General features: G+C 37.4%; 1 protein-coding gene across 1 annotated transcript in view; it reads right to left on the minus strand.

Moving 5' to 3' along the window:
• Window positions 1-420: 420 nt before the first annotated feature.
• LOC132267241 (MICOS complex subunit MIC60, mitochondrial) overlaps window positions 421-14,136 on the minus strand; it is a 29,312-nt gene continuing 15,596 nt past the window's right edge. Inside the window, exons 3-12 of the mRNA XM_059768342.1 lie at window positions 13,430-14,122; window positions 13,254-13,358; window positions 12,941-13,093; window positions 12,705-12,782; window positions 11,955-12,047; window positions 11,745-11,864; window positions 8,091-8,168; window positions 3,782-3,961; window positions 1,016-1,117; window positions 421-924 (exon numbers count right to left, since the gene is read on the minus strand). Of these exons, the coding sequence (XP_059624325.1) occupies window positions 691-924; window positions 1,016-1,117; window positions 3,782-3,961; window positions 8,091-8,168; window positions 11,745-11,864; window positions 11,955-12,047; window positions 12,705-12,782; window positions 12,941-13,093; window positions 13,254-13,358; window positions 13,430-14,122 (1,836 nt within the window). The 3' untranslated portion in view covers window positions 421-690. The remainder of the gene's footprint in view (window positions 925-1,015; window positions 1,118-3,781; window positions 3,962-8,090; window positions 8,169-11,744; window positions 11,865-11,954; window positions 12,048-12,704; window positions 12,783-12,940; window positions 13,094-13,253; window positions 13,359-13,429; window positions 14,123-14,136) is intronic.

Here is a 14,136-nt window from a genome sequence, read left to right on the forward strand (position 1 = left end):
TATATATAATTGTATAAGCCATTACCAAGTTTACAGTAACTTATACAAGAAGTGTAATTAAAAACATGTCAAGCAGTATGTGAGATTCGATAACGGGTTAATCCCATCTGTCCACTGTGCATCTTTGAGTGACAGAACACAATTAAAACAAGATGATAAAGAAATTAGACTCCAAAAACACTAAAATTTCAACATTTGTATTGGTAAGTAAGCACACAGATGCCCAACTCGCACACACCATTACCACACCACTTAACACTTGAACATCTTATGTGAGGAAGAAGGAGATGTAACTTGGCAAAAGCCTTGCTCCAAATTTTGACAGCACCTGCAGCATTTCGCATTCAATAGCGCCATAAAACTGGTTAACTAGAAAAACAATTCAGCTCTCCCACGAAAAAAGGACCAAAGGAAGAAATCTTTGGTGGTGAAGTAATGGAATTTTATTAAAGTGAAGAAAACCACTCAATTGTTCATCCCAAAAGAGAAAATGCCGCAATTGCTCACAGTAACTCCCGAGTTTTTAAACCCCTCAAAAGACGAAGGCCATAAGGTCATTATCATCGTTCCCATGGATTACAAATTGGAAGAGCATACTCTCAGTATGCAAGCCCACTAATTCAATGAAAACCTAATATCATACATGAGAAAGTCTACACGCTAAAAGATTGATCCACTATGGATAATAGTTTAAGTAACGCTGATGGAAGTAGCATAGGACTGAAGCAGTGTTAAAGCTTGTTGCGTGATAGCTCTGTTTCTTGCTTGCTTAACCCAATCACGAACTATGTCTGCTGCTTGGCTTCCTTTGACACCATCCTCAAGAGTATCAGCTGCTTCAGAGAGTTTCCCTTTGGCTAAGAAGCTCTCGACTCTGTTTATTACAGATTCAATCCCATTACCAGATTGGTCAGCTTCCCTAACCTGAATATAAGAGAGATTCCAAGTAGTGAGTGAATGATCACTTATAACAACATTGTGAAACTTTAAGTGGAATGTAAAGTCGTTTATGCACCTTCATCCAGGATGCAACTTGAGCTAATTGATGTGAAAAAAAGCCACTGCCACCAGGTGGAATTAGGCTGAATTGCCGCAGTGTCCCTTTCAAAGCATCAAACTGTGAGAACAATAGGGAGTTAGATAAATATATGCATCTACATTGGTTCCTTTTTTTCAATTTTTATTTTTTGGGAGGGGGGACTGATTCTATGTGAACTTGACATCATAGATGTATTCCATCAAGAATCAAAGAAATTTTAACTGGTCAACAGTAAGTTTAAAACATAAAAAATAAATAAAAATAGATGTCTTTCAAAAAACTTGAAGCTTCCAACTAGAATGTGAGTTTTATTTCTATTGTTTGAACACAAGCACAAACCACACCACCGACCCCACACCAATCTGTGGTTCAACACAAAAATCATTAACCATATGGTAAGTTTAGAACTGGAGAAGTTATGATTTAGCCACGAATTTTGTAAGAATCTAGGAAGGATGCACTGACATGTGCTGCATACGTCCTAAGAATCTGGGAAGCACTGGGAAGCACGGGCACGCTAACAAGTGCACACAGAGGGAGGCTTGCCTTTCTTTTTAGCAAAGGCGCTGAATTTTATATTATTATTATTTTTTCATTTTTGTGGATTTCGACAATAAAGTGTTGATTGTGAAATGACAATGAGAAGGGGCTTTGCCGTACTAAGCAAAAAAAGAGCCGTCGCCTTCGCAATTTGACACAACAGTAAAGTTGCTCCATTGTGACTTGAAAGTCACAGGAAACAATCTCTCTAAATGCAGAGCTGAGACTGCATACATGTAACACTCCCAAACTCCGCAACGGCGGGGTCTCGTGCATTGGTTAGTCCATTGTGAAATGATAATGGATGTCCAGACTTTGTGACGGTCGTCATTCAGCCCTCATTGCAGTGAGTGTGGGGATTCAAGGTTGAGTAGTGGGGTTCCGGGAATCCTGTGTAAGCTTGACATTGAGAAATCCTACAACCATCTTAGTGGAGTTCCTTGCTTTACCTATTCGAGAGGATGGGTATTGGGGTGAGGTGGATTGAGTTTTGAATTTCTTCAATGAAGTTTTCGGTTCTTGTGAAAGGGTCCCCGACATTATTTTTAGCAGTTCGAGGGGTTTGAGGCAGGGGGACCCACTTTCCCCTTTTTATTCATTATTGTGATGGAGGCTCTTAACAGATTCATGCGAAGGGTAGTAGAGTTGTTATTATAGGCTTCAGAGTGGGTAGAGAATCTAGAGATCATGCTAGCTAGTTAGAGATTTTCCAACTGTTGTTTGCAGATGACACCCTAGTTTTTTTGTGATGCAGAGGAGTCTCGGCTCATATATTTGAGGTGTCTCTTGATCTAGTTTCACGCTGCTCTTGAAAATTAAGGTGGGGAAGAGTGAGTTCGTTCCAGTGGGGGAGGTGGTGGAGATTTATGCTCTAGCCAATATTTTGGGTTGTGGAGTTGGCGCTTTTCCCATCTCGTATCTGGGGTTGCCTCTGGGGTCGCCCTCGAGAAGAGTGGGTGGATGGGATCCTGTGGTTGAGAGATTTAAGAGAAGGATTGTGGGGTGGAGAAGCAGCATCTTTCAAGGGAGGGACAGTCACCCTGATGAAGAGCACCTTGTCAAGTCTCCCTACCTATTTCGTATCTTTATTTCAGATCCCGTCCTCAGTAGCCATGAGGATAGAGAGACTTCAGCAGAACTTTCTGTGGGGTGGTATGAGAGAGTAGTTCAAATATCACCATGCTCAATGGGAGCAGGTGTGTAGGCCAATTCAATCAGGAGGCCTGGGAATTAGAAGGCTGGCACCTTTTAATGGTGCCCTTCTGGGGAAGTGGTTGTGGTCTTTTGGAATGGAGAGGCAGAGGCTTTGGAGGAGGGTTATCTCCAGCAAATTTGGGGAGGAGAGGGGGGGGTAGTGCTCCGTTGAAGTGAGGATCCCGGGAGGGGTTAGTGTGTGGAGATTCATCCAGAAGGGGTGGGGTGAATTTTCAAAACATATCTTCAGAGTTTGGGATGGTAGGGGCATTCGCTTTTGGGAGGTCATCTAGTGTGATGATCGTACTTTGGCTTGCTCTTTTCCCTATTTATTTCGGATTGCTAGGAATCGGCATGCTCTGGTGGTCAACTGTTATCGGGTTGAAAATGGGAGGACGACTTGGGATTGTGCATTTCTCAAGGCAATTTCAGGATTGAGAGCTGGATCACGTCTTTGGTTTCTTGGAGATTTTGTACCACCAAGAGGTTAGTGATGGAGAGCTCTCGGCTGTGTGGCGCACAACAGCTCCCCTCAACAAGTAAAAATTTTGTTACTCCCATCAGTGGGAAGAACAGCAGTTTAAGGTCTTTGATATTGATAGACTAACATAGAAGCAGAGTTTAAGTCAAACATAGATAAAAATAAATAAATATATATATATATATATATATATATATATATATATATATATATATATATATATATATATATATAAGTCAATAAGAACAAGGCATTTAGTTACAAAATACTAATCACAAAAACCACCAAAAGACGGTCAAAAAATCAAAAATAAAAAAAGCAACCACCCAATGTCCACTTTAGGCATGAATTTCTTGTTAGTACTATTATCAGGTAAAATTGGAGCATATGATCTTTGATAATGATGAAGACTTATGTTGAATGAAGAGAAACATTAAGATAAAATGTGACCAATAAATGAGAGTGTTGACACACAGAATTAGCAATATATCTTATACTGTGACAATGTTAACCCTCAAACAACTTGCCTTTTGATTTAATTGCAATGGGGTATCTGTGCCATGGTTCCGTGTTTCTTCCGGAATGGATGATAGAACCAAATCTAAAAGTGAGTCTTTATCTATGCCTCCAAGATAAGTGTGGAGAACATTTATTTCTTTCTGAATCGGTAGCCCTTTCGACAGTGCATCTTCCAATGCAAGTGCTCCCTGCATGAGACAAAAAAAAAAAATAAAAAAAAAAACACTGACTCAGATACAAGGCTTATTATAAAAAATAAAAACTTTAAAAAGATTAATGTGGTAAAAACTCTTATGTAGTTGACCTTATGATAAGAAATAATTTTGGAGGCCGCAAAATTTATTGAACAATTGAATTCTTAAGCTTTAAACTTCTTCTTTGAATTTCCCTAGCCAAAACATTTCATAGAAGTCTACAACCTAGTGCAAAAATTGAAAAAGATAAGGCCTTTCTTTGGGGAGGGGTACAAAAGCCTTTCAAAATTGGCTTCAATACTTCAAAAATAAAATGAAAATAAAAAAAAATAAAATAATATGTCACTTCAAAGACACAAAAATCAGCATGTTCTACCCACAAAAACCCATTATTAGAAATTCCATATGAATGGGATTTACCTTGTTGTGGTGCTGGAGCACGACATCACAAAAATCAAGCATACAACGCACATCATGACATGTTTATTCTAAAAATTGGGGCCAGCATTTTTTTTTGACAAGGCCAGCATTTACTAGTCTCAACTAAAGAGCACAAGAATCAGGTTTTTAGCAAATTGATTGATCACATACTTTGCCAAGAACCATAACTTTTGCACCATTACAAGAAATTATGATAGAAAGGCTAAGATCATTGGGTGATACTATTTCTCTGCATCTTATCTCTTACATAGGGCTTATTAAATGTTGGCCCCATCTTCAAGATAAGCATGCCATCTTGTACTACAAGTGTCCTAATATAAAATAAAATAAAAAATGTTCTTTGAACGAGAAATTGATGGTAGTTCAAAAAGTGAGTTATATATATATAGAGAGAGAGAGAGAGTTTTAGTTAAGTAGTTTTAATCTCTCTGTGCCTTACATGTGAATGAATAGGTAGACTGCACTACATATCTAATTAAGATGTGAACTTCATGGTAGACTGCACTACATATCTAATTAAGATGTGAACTTCATGGCAAAGAAAATCTAGGTAAGAATATTTTTATTTATTAATAAATGTAAAAGCATTCGAGTGCAAGCAAATATGAATTTACTTATGTATCTCTAGAAACGAAGACACCACAATTAATTGTGTGAACCACATATGGAGGGTCATTGCCCAGTTCAGCGGTAAAACAATTGAGCAGAAGTCCACTGGTGTGAGTTTGATCTTAGAGCAGCACTATAAAAAATACCAAATATTAGGTCTGCCTCGAGTCCTCCCTCCCCAGGACCCTGTCATGGCGAGATTATAACTATATAATGCACTTTTTTAACATATGGCTGGTTCTTTTTGGCCTAAAATGATTGCAATTTCTTGATGTCAAAATGGAGCCCTCTTCATGTAGATAATTTCAAATTTAGAAATACTTTTTTCTTTTCTTTTTTTCATGAATGGGTTGGTAATATTATTTCAAAAGATATAGCAATAAAGTACAATAGGAGGAGAGGGCATACCCTCTGCAAAACAACACCCTAGAGAATAGAGTACATCCATTTCCAATAGGAATGAAAAAAATTTAGGAATACTTGTTGGTTGAATAGGTGTAAATTGTATAACAAATAGAATAAGTTCACGGCAGTCACTGGAATACAATTTGCAATCCTCACACACCCTAAGAAACGCACACATAAAACCCCAAAAAATAAAAAATAAAAGAAAAGGAAATAAAAGAAAATTGAAAACTCTGTTTTTTATTTTTTATTTTTTATTTTAATCTTAGTTGATACTCACACACACATGCCTCCACTGAGACTCGAACCCCTGACCTCCCTTTGGGAAGTAGGGGCTTGGTACCGCTAGGCCACTAGCTTGTTGGTGAAAACTTTGTTTTCAATCTTTTAAAATTTAAAAGAGCATCCCTGGCTGGAGGAGGGCAAGGGAAGACCAGGAGAGATGAACTTCTACTATCCATGCTACCATACAACTGAAGCCATCATCCTAATTCTAGGGGGATTAGGTTAACATTAATAGGATTTAGGCAGACAAATTTCAACAAAAGGGAGAATGTATTTTTACTTTTTTTGTTTATTTATGTTTTTAAAAGTTAGTTTAGTTAGTTAAGTATTACTGTTAATTTTGATCCAAAGTGCTTCAACGGAGTGAAGTCAAGACTTCATCAATGGCAAAAAGGTAAATCATCCTCTCAAGTACTGATTCACCAAATTAGGGCTTTTATAAGAGCATTCACATCAGTTTGTGAGATTGAAAAACCATGTTTTAACTGAAGAGGGAGTTCGATCGATTGGTCCTTTCGATTTCAATCAACAATCAATGGATAGATTGAACCTTGAGGGAAGAAGTTACCATTTATTATTATTATTATTATTATTATTATTATTATTATTTTGATAAGTAATAATGAAATAAAAAGGCGTTCAAAAAGAGAACGTGTCCCTTAGACAAAAAGTGGAACCGGGGACTAAGGCCTCAAAGAATCCAAAAAAATAATTAAATCATTGGAAGAGGAACAAGAGCTCCTCTTTACGTAACTGAAAAGAGAACGAATAATTTTAGCGTCGCCGTAGACGTCTCCTTTCCTTCGAACATTCTACTATTCCTCTCCTTCCAGATGCCCCACCAAACACGATGTAGGACAATTCTCCAGTAATCGCGTACACCTCTACTCACACGACATCCTCTCCAAGCTTGAATCAAATCCTTAAAAGAACGTGGCATTACCCAACGCATGCCAAACAACCCAAGAATAAGATACCAACAATCGTACGCCATAGGGCAATGCATGAGGATATGCTTGCATGTACCCCCAAGCAATCCACAGAAGACAATAAAAGCTCCAAGGATTTACAATTTTGCCCATGCACCAACAAAAATAAAGAACTAAGTACAAAAATCATTCATCACTCCTATTGTGGATTCTACTCCATCAAAAGGCTCTTTCCTTCCACAATGCCCACCATAAGAACAAGGGGGCGACTCGCCAAGCATCTCTAGCTTGGGATCCCACTACACATCCGCTCCGAGTCTCGAGCAAACTTTTACTGGAAGCCGGCATGGCTCACTGCATCACGAAGCTGGTGCATAACATGGCCCATTCGTCTCTAGTCATGGGGCAATGAAGGAGGAGGTGATCAACTGTCTCCTCGCCACTCTTACACAAGTAGCACCAATTGACAATGATCAGACGCCTCCTAAGGTTGTCAATCGTCAAAATCCTACTGAGGATTGCCATCCAACCGAAGAAAGCCACCTTCAAGGGGGCTTCGGTGGGCCAAATTCCCTTCCATGGGAAGGAAGACCCCTGAGCACCCAATAGAATGCTATAGTAGGATCGCACCTCAAACCTCCCGTGGCTTCCCAATTAATTTAAAACTATCTTTGCAACACAAAGTCCTATATAATCACTCCTAGGTTTCGAAACACATCTCTCATGAACACAAGTATTCCATCATCCCTTGAGAGCACATAAGCTTGCGTGAGATCCTTTAAGAGCACATAGGCTTGTGCAAATGCATTGCTTTCTGTCTTCGTACATACCTTCCGGCCCACCCAGTCTGGCGGGACCGTAAGGCCATAAAGTAAGTTCAGTTGAAAGCCTAAGCCAAGAAGGTACAAGCAAAGTGATGGGATCCTTTACAGATAGTAAGCGGCTTTCATGTGGTCATAGTCAGACCACCTATGGCTCACCACTCTCTTACTCCCTCCCTCCATGAGTGAGATCATGTGCATCGTGCATGCACAACTTTCTAGTATTCTCTAAAGGCACCGTCACACACATGGACCCGTTTGTCACAAAACTATTCTATCGACCTTGGCCCCAAAGAAAAACTTCCCAGGTCAACCACTAATGGTAGGCCCCATCATATAAGGTTAATGTCAAGCTGATATGATCTATAAAGCAAACCCCATAAGTGGGATTAAGGATAGCTAGTTTTGGCTCTTTTCACTATTAATAATCTACAATATAACCAAAGTTGGCTTCTTAATAGCTTTGTTAACTATTATAGATTATTACGTCAATTATTAGTTATTAGAGGTCGACCGTAATCAATAGAATTTGGATATCAGCCTCTATTATTTTCTGACCAGAAGTTCCCTTGTTCGATATTATTCAACATGTAACTGAAAATAACATTATAGAGAATCAAAAAAAATTATTACCAAAGCAAGCTTGTGAACGGAATGACTCTGACGAGCCTCTTCAGATCTTGCATAGAATGCCATGCACAAGGCACTTATCTACAAAAGACGAACCTCAACTACATCACCTTCCGAAATAAATCAATCCACGATTTTTGTATGGTTAGGAAGAGAAATAAATAAATAAGAAATACATAAAACAATTTATTTATTATGCATTATCCTATTTGACAAGAAAATTTTAATACACAAAAAATTTCATAGAAAGTAAGATAAATTAAACCAACGTTTGACATCTGACCAGAAACTTCAGAGTCTAAACAAAAGGTTTAGTTTTTCCAGTAGGCAAATGGCATATCTTTTGCATTTCATTGAAGTGTCAAAGTTTCTCAAAATTTTGATGTCCTGAAAACCATATTTTTAATAAATTTCTCCAAATTACAACTTGGTATCCTTATTGCAGTAAAACTCTCACCAACAATCCCTCCCACCTTCTGCACCTGATGTTGATTTTCCATTAGTCTGTAAATTGTTATATAATAGTAAAGTAAAGCTAATTACATTGACACTTGAGGTAAGGCCTAATTACAAGAAGTTCTAAGTTTTATAAGAACCTAAATTGAGACCGCCTGAGATTTGGCGCGCGATTTCTTCCACGCCCTACTGTTATCTAATCATTGGGTCTGTTTGTTATCTGACACCTTGTGAACTGCAATTTTTACCCATTGATTTGGTAAAAGGACCTATGTGACCTTTATCACTTGAAATGACCAATTTATCCTTTGAAAATTTTCATATATGGACAAAACCTCTTTTTACATTGCACATAAATTTGTAGTCTCTCTCTCTCTCCAAAATTTCAAATTACTATGTAAGAAAAATATTACAAATTCATGCAAGTTTCCAAATTAGTAAATTAATGTTAAATTTTTTAAAATTGCAAAATGTAAATCTATGTTACATGGACCCTTCAAAAGTAGGTGAACTGCCCGTGTAGGAAACACAAGACTCGAACATGGGTATAGAATGTGTCTGACAATTTTGGTTGGACATAGACCTAAAAAGACATTCAATAATTGAAATCTATTATATTATGGTTTCAAAATGAGTGAAATGTCAGTATTGAAGATTATGTTACATAAAGGCATTATTTTACTCTAAAAAATAAAAAATATTAACTGATATGAATATTTAGCAGTATCCATGTGTCCTTGTATTTGGCAACTTGACACGTCTAACGCATACATAGGTACCGGACACATGCACCTAAGTCCATATGGCATAGATGTAAATTACAAATGCTGTAAATTTTATTAAATATATTTTTAAAATGTCAACTATAACTAATATTATCTATAGTCAACTATAACTAATATAATCTATAATTTTCCATTAAATATATATTCATATATTATATAAATATTTAAAAAAATAATAATTTATAAACTTTAGAAATTTCTAAAAGTTTGCAAATTATATATACATACATATATATTTATATATTTGAAAAAATAAATACACAATCTATTAAATTAAATTGAAAATTGAATATATATTTAAGGAGACATAATCTCTTACTCACCAGTGAGCAAGAAACTTTCTCCACACCAAGCATGGTGACCATTAGATTTGATGTAAGTGTAAAAAAGGTAATTACGAGAAAAACATAACAATCAGATCCAACAGTCACCATGCTTAGTGTAGATGAATTTCTTTCTCACCGGTGAGCAAGAGATCATTTCTGTATATTTAAGTATATAACAAATTATTATATCTTCAATATGAAAAAAATATATATTATTTTATCTTCAAACATATATATTACATTGCCATACAATTTTTTTTTTTTTTATAAGTAAAAAATTAATCGGATTTTACAATTAAGCCCAATCCCGGACCGGATTGCCATACATTCTCCCCAAGTTCTCCTTTATATTACCAGCCCCAAGTACTCAATTCTCTCTCTCTCTCTAAAACAGTCTTCAACCAACTTTCTCTTTATTCCCTTTGAGCTCCCCATCTTCTTCCACAAATAGAAGTGAATTACCACAGAATGAATATAAAGAACCATATTGAAGATGGCAAAGACTTTGTAGTGATGAGGCTATGGTAGTGGTATGGGCGATGCTAGTTTGGTAAAAATGGGGGGCTTAGAGGATCACGATGATGCAGGGAAAGAGGACGGTGATGTGAGGGCTCGATTGAAGTAGATGATCAGCAGCAAGGATGGTCGATCCGCCATTGTTATAGTTGGGTGAATGAATAATTCCAATTTTTTTGGTTTTCTTATAAACTTATTTTTTTTCCCTTGTCAAAAGGAGAGAGGTGCATTAAAGACCTAACAGGTTACAGTCCAGTCTCTCAACCTCCTCAAGCCACCCTGGCCAAGCAAACCACTGACCCACACCCAAGTTATCGCTCAAAACTCTTCTGCCCATCTCGTTGGCAACAACATCAGGAGAGCGAGGAATCCATGCAAGAAAGACACCCTTGCACAGACTAATTTTCTTATGAATCCTGTTAGAAGTTATTGGTGTAGGGTCTCATTCCTCCTTTTTTTAGGTGTTTTCTTATGAATGCAGTGATAAGTTACCGGTCTAGGGTCCCAATTTTGTGCAAATTGGTGTGAGATTGTTTCAAAAGTTTCATTTTTGTGGTTTTCTTGTGAATATTTTTTGAGAACAGTTGTTATGGTTAGTGTTGTTTTTCAGGAATCTAATATTTATGTGGTGTTGGGGAAGAACAGGTGGAGTACGAGAGTGATCCAAAGGAAGCTTCCACTCACAATGTGGCGGAGGAAAGCAAGCGGCGGTGAAGAGGAAGGAGAAGAGGATGAGAGAGAGGGACAGGAGAGAGAATCAATGGTAAAGGATTGGTTCTCAAGTGAAGAGAGAGAGAGAGAGAGAGAGAGAGAGAGAGAGGGTGGGTGGTTGTGGGTGGAGTGAGATAAAGAAGGGGTGGTGGTGGACGGGTGGAGAGAGAGAGAAGAGATGGTTGTGGCGGGTGGAGTGCGATAGAGAAGGGTGGCAGTGGTGGGTGGAGAAAGAGGGGGAAGAGGGAGAGAGAAGAGAAAGATAGGGGTGGGTGTTGTGTCAGTTATACATTAGTTAGGGGCATTTTAGTCATTTTAGTTGTGAGATGTTGGTTAAAACTAGCATTATAAGACAAGGGACAAAAGCGATGTTTCCCACGAAATTCTAACACTAACTACGACGGGGTGTTTGTGTAGGTTTTTGCAAAACTCACTGCCTGTAATAGGCCTTAGCTCATGGGTGTCACTGTAATTTACCCTAAAATAAAAGTTTTACTATAGCATATAACTGTGATTAAAGTTATATTTAATTTTTTTTTATGTATTATAGCATTGGAAGTTAAAATCACCGAAATATATTATTCTGAAAATTATATAATTAAAGATGCCCCCAGCAACTGAATTTAGGTCTTAAAATGTCAACTTCCACAGTAAATTTCACTGTGTTATTTTATGTTTTATCAGCAATTCTGCACAGGGAACTCTACAGTAGTTTTTGCCTAATATTTCTCGATATTCCCCTTCAAAATTGAAGTTGGTCTCTGAATTTCATTCAGCTAGAATATGTACAGAATATAGGCACTATAAATTAGCAATTACAGTTACATCGATACGAGCTGAAGTAACTTCAGCAGAAGACATACATGAATATTTGCTTCTGCCATTTTTTCAATCTGTGATGCCTTCTCGCTTGCAATAGCCGCAGCCAGTTCTGCTTTTGCTACCTCCTCCATTGTCATCAGATTCCTTTCTGCTTCAGCTTCCTACAATTTTAAGGATTGGCAACTTGTAGAAGCCTTTAATTATTGTACTATAAAGAAAAATTTGTTCACAGCATGGAACTAAATCTGGACCTTTTGTTCAAGTTCCATCACGAGTTTCTCTTCTAATTTTTCTTGTAGTGACTTGAGTGCAGCAGCCGCTTTCACTCTCTCTTTGTTTAATTCCTGCAAACAGGTTGGGTAATTGTGATTTTGATGACCATTCATATATCACAAGATAGCAAAGCCAGTTTAGAACAACTATACAATTGATCATAAAATAGTGGGGATGTGGAAATTATTATCTGATTCCCTTGAGAGCATTAGTAAACTGTACCAGTAAAACTCAAAAATATTGCCAGGATCATACAAAAACTACACATAGACAAGCACATGGAACACAGAGAATATCCAATGGTTGTCATATAATTTCAAGGGTTAATCTTTCCTATGGAACACAACTCAAACATTAACAGTTTACTAAGCTACAACTCATACATATATATCTATATATATATGTTGGTTTGAGAAACTGTTTCGAGTGGTTTCAATATAGTTACAGCTGAGAACAGAGAAGGCAAAGTAGAGCCTAAAAGACTTCAAAGAGTGATTTGAAAGAAATTACTTGTGTGGCTCACAACAACACGCAGGATGCAAAATGAGATAATTGCAATTCTCAGTAAACCAGCACTAACATCGCATAAAGTAGCCAGAAAGCAAGAAGCAAACCATTGAAAGCTCAAGTCTGGAGTTGATAAATGAGAAAGGGGAATGTGGATGTCAAACAAAATAAAAAAACACAAATATTAGATATAAAGTAAAACTGTGTTTGTTTCTGCATACCTTATCCAACATTGCTACCTCTTCAGCATACATAAGTTCTTTGGCCCTTGCATCCTTCAATTCCTTTTCATACTTCTCCTACATTATTTAAATAAATACAATCAGCAAATTAATATCACTGTTAAGCAATGACCCAAGGCCCTGAAATCAAGAATAAGAGATTTTAGCTGTAAACCACGTATTACAATATTATAAATTTGAATTTCCTGTGCTAGTGTTTTTTTATAAAACTAAACCTTTAACATCCTCTTTTCTTCAGCAAAAATGTGAGCATCTAATTCTGCTTGCCTTTGCTCAGCTGTATGAATGGCTTGTAAGAAATCAAGAACCAATTTTCCATCCTTGGATATGTAAACATCATTTGAACTTTCAACGCCACCAACTAAATCCTTCATTTTTACAAAACCAAGGATTATGACAAAAAATAGCAGATGTTATTTCTCCATAAGAATAATGATGAATTAGCAAGGGTGAATGCATGCAATCTGCTACAAGTTCTTTCAATAAAGCAACCCCCTTTTATTTGGAATAATATTTGAAAGCACTAACCTTGTGTACATTTGAGGAAGTTGCAGAGGTTTCTTCAGCCTTATCTCCTAAACAATATGCATCAAGGAGGGAACTTGGCTGTTCTATACCATTAGCGGGGGTATTCTGCAAGAAGAAAGTACCCTGAAATATGAAACATATTCAATTTAATGTTTGATGCAGAAAAACGTTTGTACCTCTGGCATGTCCTTAGTGGTGAGACGCTGGGGTGGCATTGACTTTGTCTCATTTTCTTCAGGAATTGCATTAGCCTGGGTAATTACTGGTGTCATTTTAACTGCCTCATGCTGTTCAGCTCTGTGTTTCAACTCTGGGCTTCCGGTGTCAAAACTCTCTTCAGATGTCGTGCTGCTCTGAGGAGAGCTGGGCAACTCTTTTTCTTGGATTGGAAAAGTATCATCTTCACGCACCAAATTTGATTTATCACTTTCCTGAAGCTGGCTCTCTCCTTCACTTCGGCTAAAATCTTCAAGGGGGGGGACAACTGAGTGAGTTTTAGTGTTTTCCTCAGTATGCTCTGCACTAGAAATCGATTCTTTTGACTCTTTAATTTGGGGAATGGCAACTTCATCTCCTAAAAGTTTGCTATCCAGCGAATCTTCTGTAATCAACAAGTCCGGTGAATCCTTCTCAACGGTGCCAAATTTAGCAGAATCAGTAGCACTACGCGGCTCTTTCACAAGAAGTTCATCCAAATAGCCAGTTTTGTAAGCTGTCATAAAAGCTGCACCTAAGGCAACACTTCCAATGACAATTTTTGACACATAACTTGCTGACTTGGTTGACTTTCCTGTTGAAGAAGACCCTTGGGGTACATTTTCCTGTGGTGTTACAGAGAATTCCTTCCTAGAAGAAAGATATGAGGGTATCTGCTAAAAATGTG

Source organism: Cornus florida, unplaced genomic scaffold (genome assembly GCF_030987335.1).
Source record: "Cornus florida cultivar Cherokee Brave unplaced genomic scaffold, ASM3098733v1 CherokeeBrave_3.0.0_Hap2_Chr07, whole genome shotgun sequence".
In the NCBI taxonomy this organism is placed as follows: Eukaryota; Viridiplantae; Streptophyta; class Magnoliopsida; order Cornales; family Cornaceae; genus Cornus; species Cornus florida.